This window comes from Podarcis filfolensis (genome assembly GCF_964270895.1).
Source record: "Podarcis filfolensis genome assembly, chromosome: 11".
NCBI lineage: Eukaryota > Metazoa > Chordata > Lepidosauria > Squamata > Lacertidae > Podarcis > Podarcis filfolensis.
The window spans coordinates 19,920,749-19,932,784 of NC_139613.1; the positions used below are offsets into that span (position 1 = coordinate 19,920,749).

General features: G+C 42.6%; 1 protein-coding gene across 1 annotated transcript; it reads left to right on the plus strand.

Moving 5' to 3' along the window:
• The first annotated feature begins 416 nt into the window (after positions 1 to 416).
• On the plus strand, positions 417 to 7,512 carry MRPS30 (mitochondrial ribosomal protein S30). The gene is made up of 5 exons (XM_083576226.1): positions 417 to 1,034; positions 2,219 to 2,364; positions 4,188 to 4,293; positions 5,450 to 5,626; positions 7,011 to 7,512. Exons 1-5 carry the CDS (start codon positions 440 to 442, stop codon positions 7,277 to 7,279), a joined length of 1,293 nt encoding a protein of 430 aa, XP_083432352.1. The 5' UTR covers positions 417 to 439; the 3' UTR covers positions 7,280 to 7,512.
• Positions 7,513 to 12,036: the final 4,524 nt, after the last annotated feature.

The following is a 12,036-nucleotide window of genomic DNA, read 5'->3' on the forward strand; positions in this document are numbered from 1 at the left end:
ACCCACAACATAAAAATACAAAACGAGGACACAAAATACATAATAAAAACAAGAGTAATCCAATTAAAAAACCCTCCCCTCTCCACAAACACATCTAAATAATGTTTCATTTATTAAATGTGATCAAATCTTTTATTACATGCTGCAAGCCACCTCGAGCGTGGTCATAGAAATGGAAAAGGCGGCATACAAATATAACCCCGATGGAATTGTATGGCGCCGCTGAGGCTCCAATCCCAGACGCGTCCGTATAAAGACAACGAGCATGCGCAGTTGCCGGACACCGCCCCTCTCTCCCGCCGAGCCTCGGGGGAGCGTGCTGGTTGCCGTTTCTCTGCGGGTCACGTGAGGGACGCTCACCCAACCGCGTCTCCCGACTCGCCCGCCCGGAAGCGGCCCTCCCCGCTTCTCTCCCCTTTTCCCGTTTCTCGCGGGCAAGATGGCGGCGTCCAGGGGGCTGCGGTTGCTGCGCGACGGTTGGCCGCGGCGGTGGCTCCACGCGGGCCCCTCGGCGGCGGCGCCGCCGGTGCCGAATCCTCTCCCAGCCGCCGCCGCCCCGTCGCTTTACCCTCCGGTGGTGGCGTCGCTGACGGCGAAGAGCAAGGCGGCCAAGCAGCGCCGCCGGGAGCGCTTCTACCAGGAGATCCACGACGCGCCCTCGGTGGAGGAGAAGCTGCGCATCTACGGGAAGCGGCAGCGGCGCAAGTACGTGGTCTACCCGCAGACGTGGGCCGTGAACGCGGACCGCTGGTACCAGGACTACACCAAGACGGTCTTCGTGCCGGGGCTGCCCGGCCCCGTGGCGGCGGCGGCGGCAGCAGCAGAAGGGGAAGGAGGTGGCTGGGACCTGGCCGAGCTGCGCTCCGCGGTGTGCGACGCGCTGCTCCAGGAGCACTTCTACCAGCGCAAGCGGCGCCCCTTTCTCTTCCGCGCCATCGAGCAGGGGCCGTCGCCTTTCCTCACGCAGCTGGCGCTCAGCCTGACGACACGACTGGCCAGCGCCAACCCGGTGCTCGGCTCCTCCTCGGCCCTGGGTGCGTGTGTGTAAGCGCGAGGCGGGTGGCAGTGGAACACGTGTGCATGTGTGTGTGTGTGAGAGAGAGAAAGAGGGGTGAGAGGAAGGTATTCGAGTAGTCTGAGCTGTTGGCTTCCAGGAATCAAAAAAAAATGGAAGGGGGTTTCTGTCAATTTCTTTATATAGGTGCCAGGCAAAAACCTTTCCTATAGAACCAGGCCTTTTCCCTTTAACCATTTTTGTCCTTTTAGAAGTGGGTGAGATGTATTCAATGCATTTCTTTTCTTTTCCTTTTGACAATAATAATAAAAAAATAAGAATAAAAATGTGCATCCCACCAGCGAAACAATTCCATTGTAGCTATCCAACCTTCCAAAATTTTAATATCTCTTGTGATGGTTTGACCTCTTTCCGTTCTACAAACACCTTCCATATCTCCACAAAGTCATTTCTCCTGCATATTCCCCGTCTTACCTTAATGGCACATGTTAATTTATCATTAATAGCTATTAAAGGTAAAAGGACCCCTGACCATTAGGTCCAGTCATGACCGACTCTGGGGTTGCGGCGCGCATCTCGTTTTATTGGCCGAGGGAGCCGGTTTACAGCTTCCAGGTATATCCCATCAATGTATTTCTTTCCCTCCTTGGTTTTAATGTACCCATGCAGGGTTTTATCATTTGTTTGGTTGTAAGTTGCATTGGGTAAGATAAAGTGACTCACAAATGTAATAATAATAATCTAGTCATGATCCCTAGCAACGTGTGCACTAAGGAGGAATGTGTGTTTGGGGGGGGGAGGTGTTATACTTTTAATCAGTTACACACATGCATAGCAAATAATTTGTGAAGCATAGAGATGCATAAAATCCCCTTCTTGTACAGATCAGAGATGGACACCATACATAATTCCAAGTAGCTTCTGTTTCGTTGGCGACATTTATCTAGCATTGTCTAGTATAGGTGCTTCTAGTGTTGAAAGTACTTCTCCTACAGCTTCCATCAGTTGTAGTTGTTCCTCATTTAACTGATTTACTGTGATTTTTCACATATTAAGGTTCAGAAGTGTGCACAGATATTCAGCATGTATGTGTGCACAAAAATTGCTATGTGGTCATGCATACATCCTTGACTACAGGCATGTTTAATATCTCTGGTGGGCTCTTGACTGCAGGAGGCATTAAAGACACTCTTGTTATTTCAGACCTCAAACCAGAAGTAAATTTCTATTGGCTGCGTGGTGAGACAGTGGTTCCTCGTGGACATCGAAAGGGTAGAATTGACCCACTGAGATTTCAGATTGATGATAAACCTCACTGTCAGATTCGTATACAAAAACAGCTTTCAGAGGTATGAAGTCCAGTTTCATAAAGATTAATGGATTTGCTATTTCTGGTTACTTCAGGGGCGAGTATTGACCCCTACATAGAGCTCTTCTATTATATACTACATTTTGAAGTCTACAGTTTAATTAAATTGAATATGTGTTGGGTGAAATAGCCCTTGTTATGAAGAAATTAGACTATAGCACAATTTCCCCAAAATGCTTGTTAACTAGGGCACATTATTTTTTCCAAATTAAAACTGGAAAGTGTATAGCAGTAATAACTGCTTATCCTCAGAAAACCTCACCCCCCTGTGTTTTTTCATAACTCATTGATTTGGGTGTGTCATCTGAATGGAAGGAAATTGATGGCTCATGCAAAGATACATTGTGCACCCCCCCCCAAGGGCTGGTACTTCTGCAACATTCAACATTATACAAGCGGACTCTCCCTTTCTCCCATGCACCTTCCTCATGCTTCCCAAATCTGCTGTAGAGGCTCCCCAACCCTCCAGAAAATATTTTATGGGTACTCAGAGGACTGTGAGGGAGAGGGGGAATCCAGAATGAATGAGATGTTGATATACTATGGATAACCTCCCCTTTGGATTCATAGGAGCCTTTTTTATTTTCAAGTCATATTGATTGGCTAGGTGGCGAAACCTGTTGTAAAGTGAGTTGAGTGGTATGAAGCAGTACAGTGTTCGAAACTCTCATTGTTTTAGGTGCATTTTGTGACAGGGAATGTCATTAGCACGAGCAGCTTCTGAACTCTGGGCACAGTACAGTGGTACCTCTGGTTGTGAACAGGATCCGTTCCGGAGGCCCATTCGCAACATGAGCAGAACACAATCTGCGCGTGCACGGGTCACGATTCACCGCTGTTGCGCATGCGCGTGATGTCATTCTGTGCATGTGCAAGCGGCGAAACCCGGAAGTAACCCTTTCCAGTACTTCCGGGTCGCTGCGGGATGCAACCTGAAAACGCTCAACCCGAAGCAAACGTAACATGAGGTATGACTGTACTGCAGCTAAGATTTCAGATTAAAACTGCAGAGTGGAAGGAAAGGAGGACCTTTTTCTGCTTCCCCACTTGCAGCTATTCTCTGAAGACTGGAAAAGATATCTTCTTAAGAATATTAGCGGGGTGGGAAGGGGAAGGACTAGACCCATGTGAAAAACGAGCATAATATTTTAGCTGCAACTCATTCATTTTCAGCTTTGTATTGTTATTAAAAAGTGCACCTATTCCGTTGTCGCGCCCATAACCTAGGTTTAAGGTGCCATTTAGCTCCTTGCTTTCATATCTCAGTTTCATTGAAGCAGTAGCAGCACCTCAGTCAGTGAGAACAAGGGAATTAAAAGGTAGGGGAAAGCATGGGTGTAGGTCTATGCTGTGGTTTGTCTCCCCTAAATAAGCTGTGAGCGGTAGGCCAAGAACAAACCTTGGCTACAGCTCATGGTTGGTTTGGAGCAAGGCAAACCATGAGCCTGGTTTGGACACAGTAGTAACCCACTATGTCTCCTGTCGTCATAGCATTGTGAAATCATTTGGGAGAATTACATCTCCCCTTAGACAATCATGCTAGTGGTAAATTACAAATTGCATTGTAATTTAGGTCAAATATTTAAGAGGTCAATAGTGAGAGCACCCTCTTATCATTAATAATAATTATGTTATAATTGTTTTTTTAAAATAATGGTTTAATGTATGTTTTAAATTTTGTATGTTTTTATTTTTTGTAAGCAGAAGTGGTGTAAAGCAGGGCATTTTTTTAAAAATAAATGCATAATACTGGGTGATTATATATCAGTTTATTGAACCGGTTTTCTTTTTTCTCCCCTTAAGTTTGTGCCCCTGGACTATGTGGCTCCTGGAGATATTCCTGTTATTAATGTCTTGCCTGACAAGCTTCCAATGTTCAAACGACAGTACGATAATAAAATATTTATAGGTAAGACTGCCACATCAGAACGCTAATCTCTAAAGTCTCTACTCAATGAATTTGTAGACATATACTTCAGATGCATAATACTTTAACATGTCTTGATGCTGTAATTCAATATGAACAAAATATAATTCATGCCATTCTTTTCAGTGTTTTCATGTTTATTTTTTTAACAAAATAAATCACTTTGCAAGAGGACTTCAGCAACTCATTATATTAGCAACTCATAATATTAGGCATTTGCAGATAACCTTTCAATTTGCTTTCCATATGTTGTATTAAACCATATGGTCAATATCTCAACTGGGCCACTGTTATCCTGACATTATACATTGGGGTCAACTGGCTGAAATAACAGTGGCTTTCATAATACACATAGCAATGTTGAAGTTGAGTTGGCATTTAAACTATGAATTTTCCGGCATGCAGTTCATTGTGTAGTTCACTTTGCTACTATGGTAAAATATTTTTCTTGATAAGTTTTATACTTTGTTGGATTAGGATGCCTAATCTTGTTGGGTTTTTTTGGAACAAATTATAGCTGTGACACTTATATTGGCATAACGTGCTAAGCCAGTGCACTCCTGATTTCAGAATGGCCTATGCACTTTAAATTTACTCCTTGTTTGAAGTAGATATTAGATATTTCTAAAGGTTCACAATCTTTATCTAAAAGGCTTGTTAGTTGGCATCAGTCTGTCTTGGGGAGACAATGGAGGAGTGCACCTTTGGGAGTGAAGTCAGACGGTTGGAAGGTTACAGCACCTGCTGAGGCTGTAGAGACTGATATGGGAGAGACCTGTTTTATTGCAGCTGGGACAGATAAAGGCATCCTGTTGTGCTGTTGCAGATGCACCATGGAGTTTTGTCTCTGCGCTCCTTCCAGCTGTCATTCGTCCTCTGGTCTCTGCTATGGATGCATGACCTGACCATCTATACATACTGTATTTGTCTGCAAGGGATATAAAACAGCTGCATTTTGTATGGCATTGTGTTCATATTTAAATTAATTTTTTAAAAAACATACCTGTCAGCATCACTATATTGTTAAGAAATTTGAAGATAAAACAGCTAAGAAATCTGTTATTGGATGAATTGGTATTTTTATCTAAGCATTCTACGTGCTAAAATCTAAAACAATTCTTTCTCTTGCGGGATTTAGGATCAAATGTAGCAGATCCATGTGCCTATGGACATACGCAGTTTCATTTAATTCCCGACAGGCTGAAAAGGGACAGGCTTATAAAAATGAATCTCTTCGATCAGGTTGAAGTTCCTTGCCGTGCTAACGCAATTGCAAGTCTTTTTGCTTGGACTGGAGCCCAAGCAATGTACCAAGGTAGGTCAATAGTTAAAGATGATAGCCAGTGTTGCAAGATAAGGTAAATAGCAAGCTCACAAATATAACTTTTAGAAGATGATACAGCCATGTGATTTATCTTAGCCTTATTAATGCATTCTAAAGAATATGTGAATGTGGAGTGAGTATGTGAGCATTAGGCATGTCCACTCTGCACTTGGCCTTCTCATCTTGAACTGGAAGATCTGAAAGAGGCTTGTAAATACTTTTGATGAACATGGTAGCAAGTCTCATTGTGACTAGGACCTCTAATCATACATGGTTCATGCTTGCTTGGGATATTGTATATGTGCTTAACTGAACATGCTTGCAAACTGCCTTCAGGCCTTTCCACTCAATACAGAAAGGCTGGGGTGGAACAGATAAACCCAGTGTGTGGGGGGAAGTGAGGTGGGGCTAGTATCTGCACTTGAAATCCATGAAAAAGTTGTTGGCATGGTCTTGCAGATTGAGGAGGTGAAGGGTGTTGATCTGTGAGCAGCTATGACCCCTTGTAGAATGGGGAATATCTTGTATGGTTGAGGGAGTGCTATGTTAGAAACAGGGACATGGGTGGCGTTGTGGTCTAAACCAGTGAGCCTCTTAGGCTTGCCGACCAGAAGGTTGCCAGTTCGAATCCCTGTGACGGGGTGAGCTCCGATTGCTCTGTCCCAGCTCCTGCCAACCTAGCAGTTTGAAAGCATGCCAGTGCAAGTAGATAAATAGATACCACTGTGATGGGAAGGTAAACGGCATTTCTGTGCATTCTGGCTTCCGTCACAGTGTTCTGTTGCACCAGAAGCAGTTTAGTCATGCTGGCCACATTACCCAGAAGCTGTCTGCAGACAAACTCCAGCTCCCTTGGTCTGAAGGCAAGATAAGCGCTGCACCCCATAGTCACCTTTCACTGGACTTAACAATCCAGGGGTCCTTTACCTTTTCCTTACCTGTATAGCTCTTAGTTTGTGCTTTTGCCGCTTTAGAAACCATGTCACACAAGTCTCTGGCTGACTCTTGGTTCTTGCCAGACATAAGGTGTTTTATTCAGGCTATTTCCTCTCTAGGGGCCCTTCCTCGTTGTTGTAAGTTGCATGACTGACTGCAAAGTTGGAGCTCTAAACCAGCCTTCCTCAACCTGGTGCCCTCCAGATGTTTTGCACTGCAGTTCTCATCAGCCCCAGCCAGCAAAGACCAGTAGATGGCAGAAGCTGTCCAGAACATCCGGAAGGCACCAGGATGGGAAAAGCTAGTGAGCTATTAAAATATGCAACCTTTTACAATGGATCTGCAATGACTTTGCTTTTAAAGGCTTGCTGCTTTTTTTGGTTGTTGATAGAAAAATGCTTTTGTTTAGCTGCTGCTTTTTTCCTCCCCTCTCTCCCAGGATTCTGGAGTGAAGCAGATGTGACCCGGCCTTTTGTATCGCAGGCTGTGATTACCGACGGAAGATACTTCAGCTTCTTTTGTTACCAGTTGAATACCTTGGCTCTATCTGCTGATTCTGATAAAAATAACCCAAGAAAGAATATTTGCTGGGGAACTGAAAGTAGGCCGCTGTACGAAGCAATCGAAGAAAACAATGTGAAAGGATTTAATGATGAAATTCTAGTTCAACTGGTTAAATTTCTCTTAAACAGACCAAAGGAAGTATAACATGAAATTCAGGTACATCTGAATCCTCTCAAGATACTCCAATGCCTAAAGTGAAATTTTGTCTGGACTGTCAAAAGTGCAATCAATCGTAAGCACTATTCCTATGTTTGGCTCTTTGGATCAATGAGAGCTGTACAAGAGCAATGCTGGTGCTCTTAAGTGCTTTGGCTGATTTATTTGTACGGCAATAAACACATTTACGTTGCTATTTAAATGAAATAGCAAGACCGACATCTTCTGTGTGTGTTGTCTTGTGTTAAAATGTGGTTCTGTCCTCAAAGGAGGACGCAGATTAAATCCACAACCATTAGAAACTAACAGGAGATTTCACTCCAGATACTTTGTTACATTGTATCTTCTCTAGTTAAATAGCATTTTCAGAGAGTGCCATAGATATCACCCTCTAGTTGTTCTCTTTACAGTGGTACCTCGGGTTACGTACGCTTCAGGTTACAGACTCCGCTAACCCAGAAATAGTGCTTCAGGTTAAGAACTTTGCTTCAGGATGAGAACAGAAATTGGGCTCCTGCGGCGCGGCAGCAGGAGGAGGCCCCATTAGCTAAAGTGGTGCTTCAGGTTAAGAACAGTTTCAGGTTAAGTACGGACCTCTGGAACGAATTAAGTACTTAACCTGAGGTACCACTATACTCTCCTGAGCCATGCCCCTGCTCCCAGACAGAGCGATCACACACATGCATACAAACATACATATTTTCTTTGCTTTTCCATGTTCCACGTTATGCAGTCTGCAGCCATAGGTTACATTTTCCTAAGAATTTGTGTGGTAAAACTTTAGAATAAATATAAAAACAGAAAATTGATCAAAGCAGAGCAGTTCTACAGAGCTTTAATTGGTGTTTAAAAGGCAAAACCATATACAAGTGTTTTAAAATACAGGCAGTATATTGCAGGTTGACCCCCACCCCCGATGAGTAATACAAGCACATACACAAATCTCTCATACGTTCTTGAATACAGCTTCTAATAAGGCAAGGGCAATGTGTTTGAGTGGATTGCCTTGTTAGGGTGAGTCTTTTAAAAGAGGCCCCATGGAACATGTGTACTCTGTATCCACGAGGCCTCTTTTAAAGGACTCACCCTGTACTTGCATTAAGATACGAATTGACTGAAATGTTCCATGTGTGCTTGATAATTCGTCTGGCTCCCAAGTTTCTGCACAGTAGTTTCCCCGCACCAGACTTGGTCTGTTGTTCAGTGGCTGGGAAGCAGTGTTCAGGTGTTACCAGTGTGGCATTTGCTTTCAGGTAAGGATGACTTACACTGGTTTGAGTTGTAAACTGGAGTGGGCAAACTGGATGTTACCGTGGTAGAAGCTTCTAGACGGCAGGGAATCTTGAAAACTTTCCCTCTAGTGGGGACTCACATGGTTGAATATTTCTTTCTGCAATATAATGTCCTACATTTAGCAAAATAGTTGTTGAAAAGAAGGCTAAAAGCTTAGCCACACTAGTTTTCTATGAGGTGTGGTTTTTTTGTATGGGAGGCTCCCCAACCTACAATTTAAAGCAATATGTCTCAAGCATGTGCATTTTCACTGTGGTACACAGATTGTGCTGCCACAATTATTGACTTCTACTCTCTTTAATTTGTCTCGGGCAAATTTCTAATGTAATGTAAGGCATGCTTACAAGTTCACCGACACACAATGGACTACCAGAATGAAGGTGACTACAATTCTATGATTCCTTGTGGTCCATGAACCACAGTGTGGGAAGCCCTGACTTGCAGATTAGGCATCTGTGAAGGGGAAAAGTAAAAAAATTCCACCATCGTAGTAAAAGCCCCTTTCATTAACTTCAGATGCTCTTTGGGTTCTGGCCAAAAACCTCATATTAAAACTTAATTTGATATCAAACATGATTTTGGTAGGTAGAAGATTAAATGCACGGAAAGGTCAACCAGCAGATGGCACTGTTTACTATTTTGTATGAAATACAACATCAGTGTGTCTGCCTGGTGTTAAAATGGCTTGCTTTTTAAAATTGCAAGATTACCATTCTGTTTTCCATAGAAAAATGACTTCAAATTGAGAGCTCCCATGATAAATACTTTGTTTGGAAAATGGCGTTTAGGGAGGATTTCTGTTTATGCATATTTAACACTTATCTAATTAACTTGCAGTCTCTTCAGTATTTTCATTATGAAAATAGAATGGGTACTTCAGTTAATGCTTTTGTAGACTTACTATTATCATCTTCCATTATTTCTCCCACAGAAGAAAGCACATACTGCACACTGAAGCTCTGGTGAAAATACACAGGTTTTTTTTAAGCTGCACAGTGTATTTTTTAAAGAGTGAGAAGTCCTTCAGTGTGCATTGCCCTCCTTAATTTGCCACTTTTCATAGTGAGAACCAAAGCATGCTATAGTTCAGATGCCAACCCAGTTTGATAAATGCAGCAGCACTATGATTCTTGCAATGGTAAAGAGATGCTTAATGACTGGTTGCGGTGCTCCTATAGTCTTAAAGAGTGGAAGATAAAGAGTACATGTGATTTGGGCAATTTTCAGTAGTTGACTCTTAATTTCATTAATATGACTAGAATCCAGCAAGCTACTTAAATCCCAAAGGTTTTGACACTTCGAACTGCAACTTGCCACTCCAAGAGCCATATAAGAAACTGTTCGAAACTCTCATTTCAAATGCCTTGCTACTTTGAGGTGGGCAATTGCCGTACAACAAGCCATATAAAACAGCCTTCCTATGCTGGTTTGAGCTGTAGTCTCAAAACATCGAGAGCACTGGGTTAGGTTGGCAGGTATAAATGAATTGCTTTCAGTGTAAACCTTGCTGCTGGTTCCCAATCATACACTGGGGAATAACAAAGGAGAACTGCAGCCTTAAAACCCTCCAACTATTATTAACTTCAGTTAAATTGGGCTTCAGGTGAGGCCCTACATGCTTTAATCTTGCTATCCTATGGCTAGTATTTATTTTAGGCTTTCCTCTTCACACTGTATCTTCCATGGACAAGACATACTAGGGATAAAGTTGTGTCTTGCTACTAGTTGCAAGATGGACAAGAGTAAATATTTACTGCCTTATCCCTGAAGGGACTCTAACTTGAAACAGCATAACCTACTTGTAATACAAATGTGTGCACAAAGACAACCTGAACAGGCAATGGCCTCTTTTCATTTTGAGCCTGCAGCAGCTCATGACAATCTCTGCAAAGTAACTGCTTGCCACAGCACAGGATGCAGCACCTCCAGCCTCTGCTTAGGTGAGCTTGTGATGATGTGGGAGCAGTGTACTTCTGCCTGAAGCAACCACCTTGCATGACTAGTTGGGAGATGCCTTGTGGTTGGGTTCAGTCGAATTGCCTCTGTATAACTTGTTCCATGGTTGTATTGCAGAAATGGAAATATGAGGGCATCAAACACTACTCTGAAAGGGCTTCGGTATCAAGATTTACTTGCAGTGCTCACTTGCACATTTGTTTTGCCCTAGGTGCCTGCACTTAAGAGCAATATAGACATGATTTCCCACCGCTGCCACTGAAATACTTGTATTTCAAGAAACTTGTAGCAAAGTGACATTAGGGAAGGACTGTGCCTTGGTGGTAGGACATCTGCCTTGCATGCAGAAAGTCCCCAATTTCAACCCCTGGCATCTACAGATAGGCAGGGAGAGAACCTTGTCTGTAATCCTGGAAAGCCACTGCTAGTCAGTACTGGACTAGATGGATGGTAGCTCAGTTGGTTAGAGTATGGGGCTGATAACACCAAGGTTGCAGTCTCAATCGCCATATTGGCGAGGCTGCCAGCTCTGCAGGCAAGGGGTGACATCACTGGGCTCCTGAGCCCCACAAGAGTGCCACAGGAAGAATGCAGTTGGTCACAGGTTTAGAATTGCCCAAGAAAGATGTTAAATTATTTTTGTATGCCACAACAGCCACTCTAATATTACTTGCTAAAAATTGGAAAACACAAGAACTACCAACAGTGGAAGATTGGCAGATGAAGATGATGTACTTTTCGGAGCTAGCTTACCTGACTGGAAGAATCCGTGACTGGAGGAAATTCAAGGACATTTGAACAAATATTGTAATATAAAAAATTAGAAATTACTTGAAAGAAACAAATAGGCCTAGGACAAATTAAGTTATAATTAAATAAGTGGGATTCAGAATGTCAAGAAAAGTGAATAAGATGACTATAATTGGAAATTGTTTTAGTTTAATAATGATATTGGAAAGCTGTTACTTTTAAATTACAAGGAAACACAGAAGGGAGGGATTTGAGGAAGTCAATTAAGATGTTTAAAAAGTTGGATTTGTGAAGAATTAAGTTTGTTATTATTGTCTATTTGTTTATTGTCCCCCCCCTTTCCCCCCTTTCTCCCCCCCTTTTTTTCTCTTTTTTTCCTTTTCTGTTTTTGTGTATCATTTTGCTTTGTGGTTTGTGTTATTACGGTGGAAAATTTAATAAAAATTTATTTAAAAAGAAAGAAAGAATGCAGTTGGTCAAAGGATATGTAGAAAGGTTGAAAAACTGGACTATATAATCCTTGGGTCCTTTCCAACTGTAGAATTCCATGATTCTATGACCTGGGATAAGGCAACTTCTGATGTTCTTATGACATTAAACCAAAGAAATCTGTGTGGTTAAAAACTATGAGCATAAATGAAAAACCCAATTCTTTCAAATAAAAGTATTTTTGCTTGGTGTTTGTAGAGACGTTCCAGTTTATGTTAGGACTTGTAAATGAAATCATGCTCTGGTCGTGATCTCGC

Bases quoted from the DNA above. Each gene is read 5' to 3' on its own strand.
- MRPS30 (XM_083576226.1), top strand. From the start codon at position 440: ATGGCGGCGTCCAGGGGGCTGCGGTTGCTGCGCGACGGTTGGCCGCGG. The intron at 1,035-2,218 runs GTGCGTGTGTGT...TTGTTATTTCAG, and splicing joins CGGCTCCTCCTCGGCCCTGG to ACCTCAAACCAGAAGTAAAT. The intron at 4,294-5,449 runs GTAAGACTGCCA...TGCGGGATTTAG, and splicing joins CGATAATAAAATATTTATAG to GATCAAATGTAGCAGATCCA.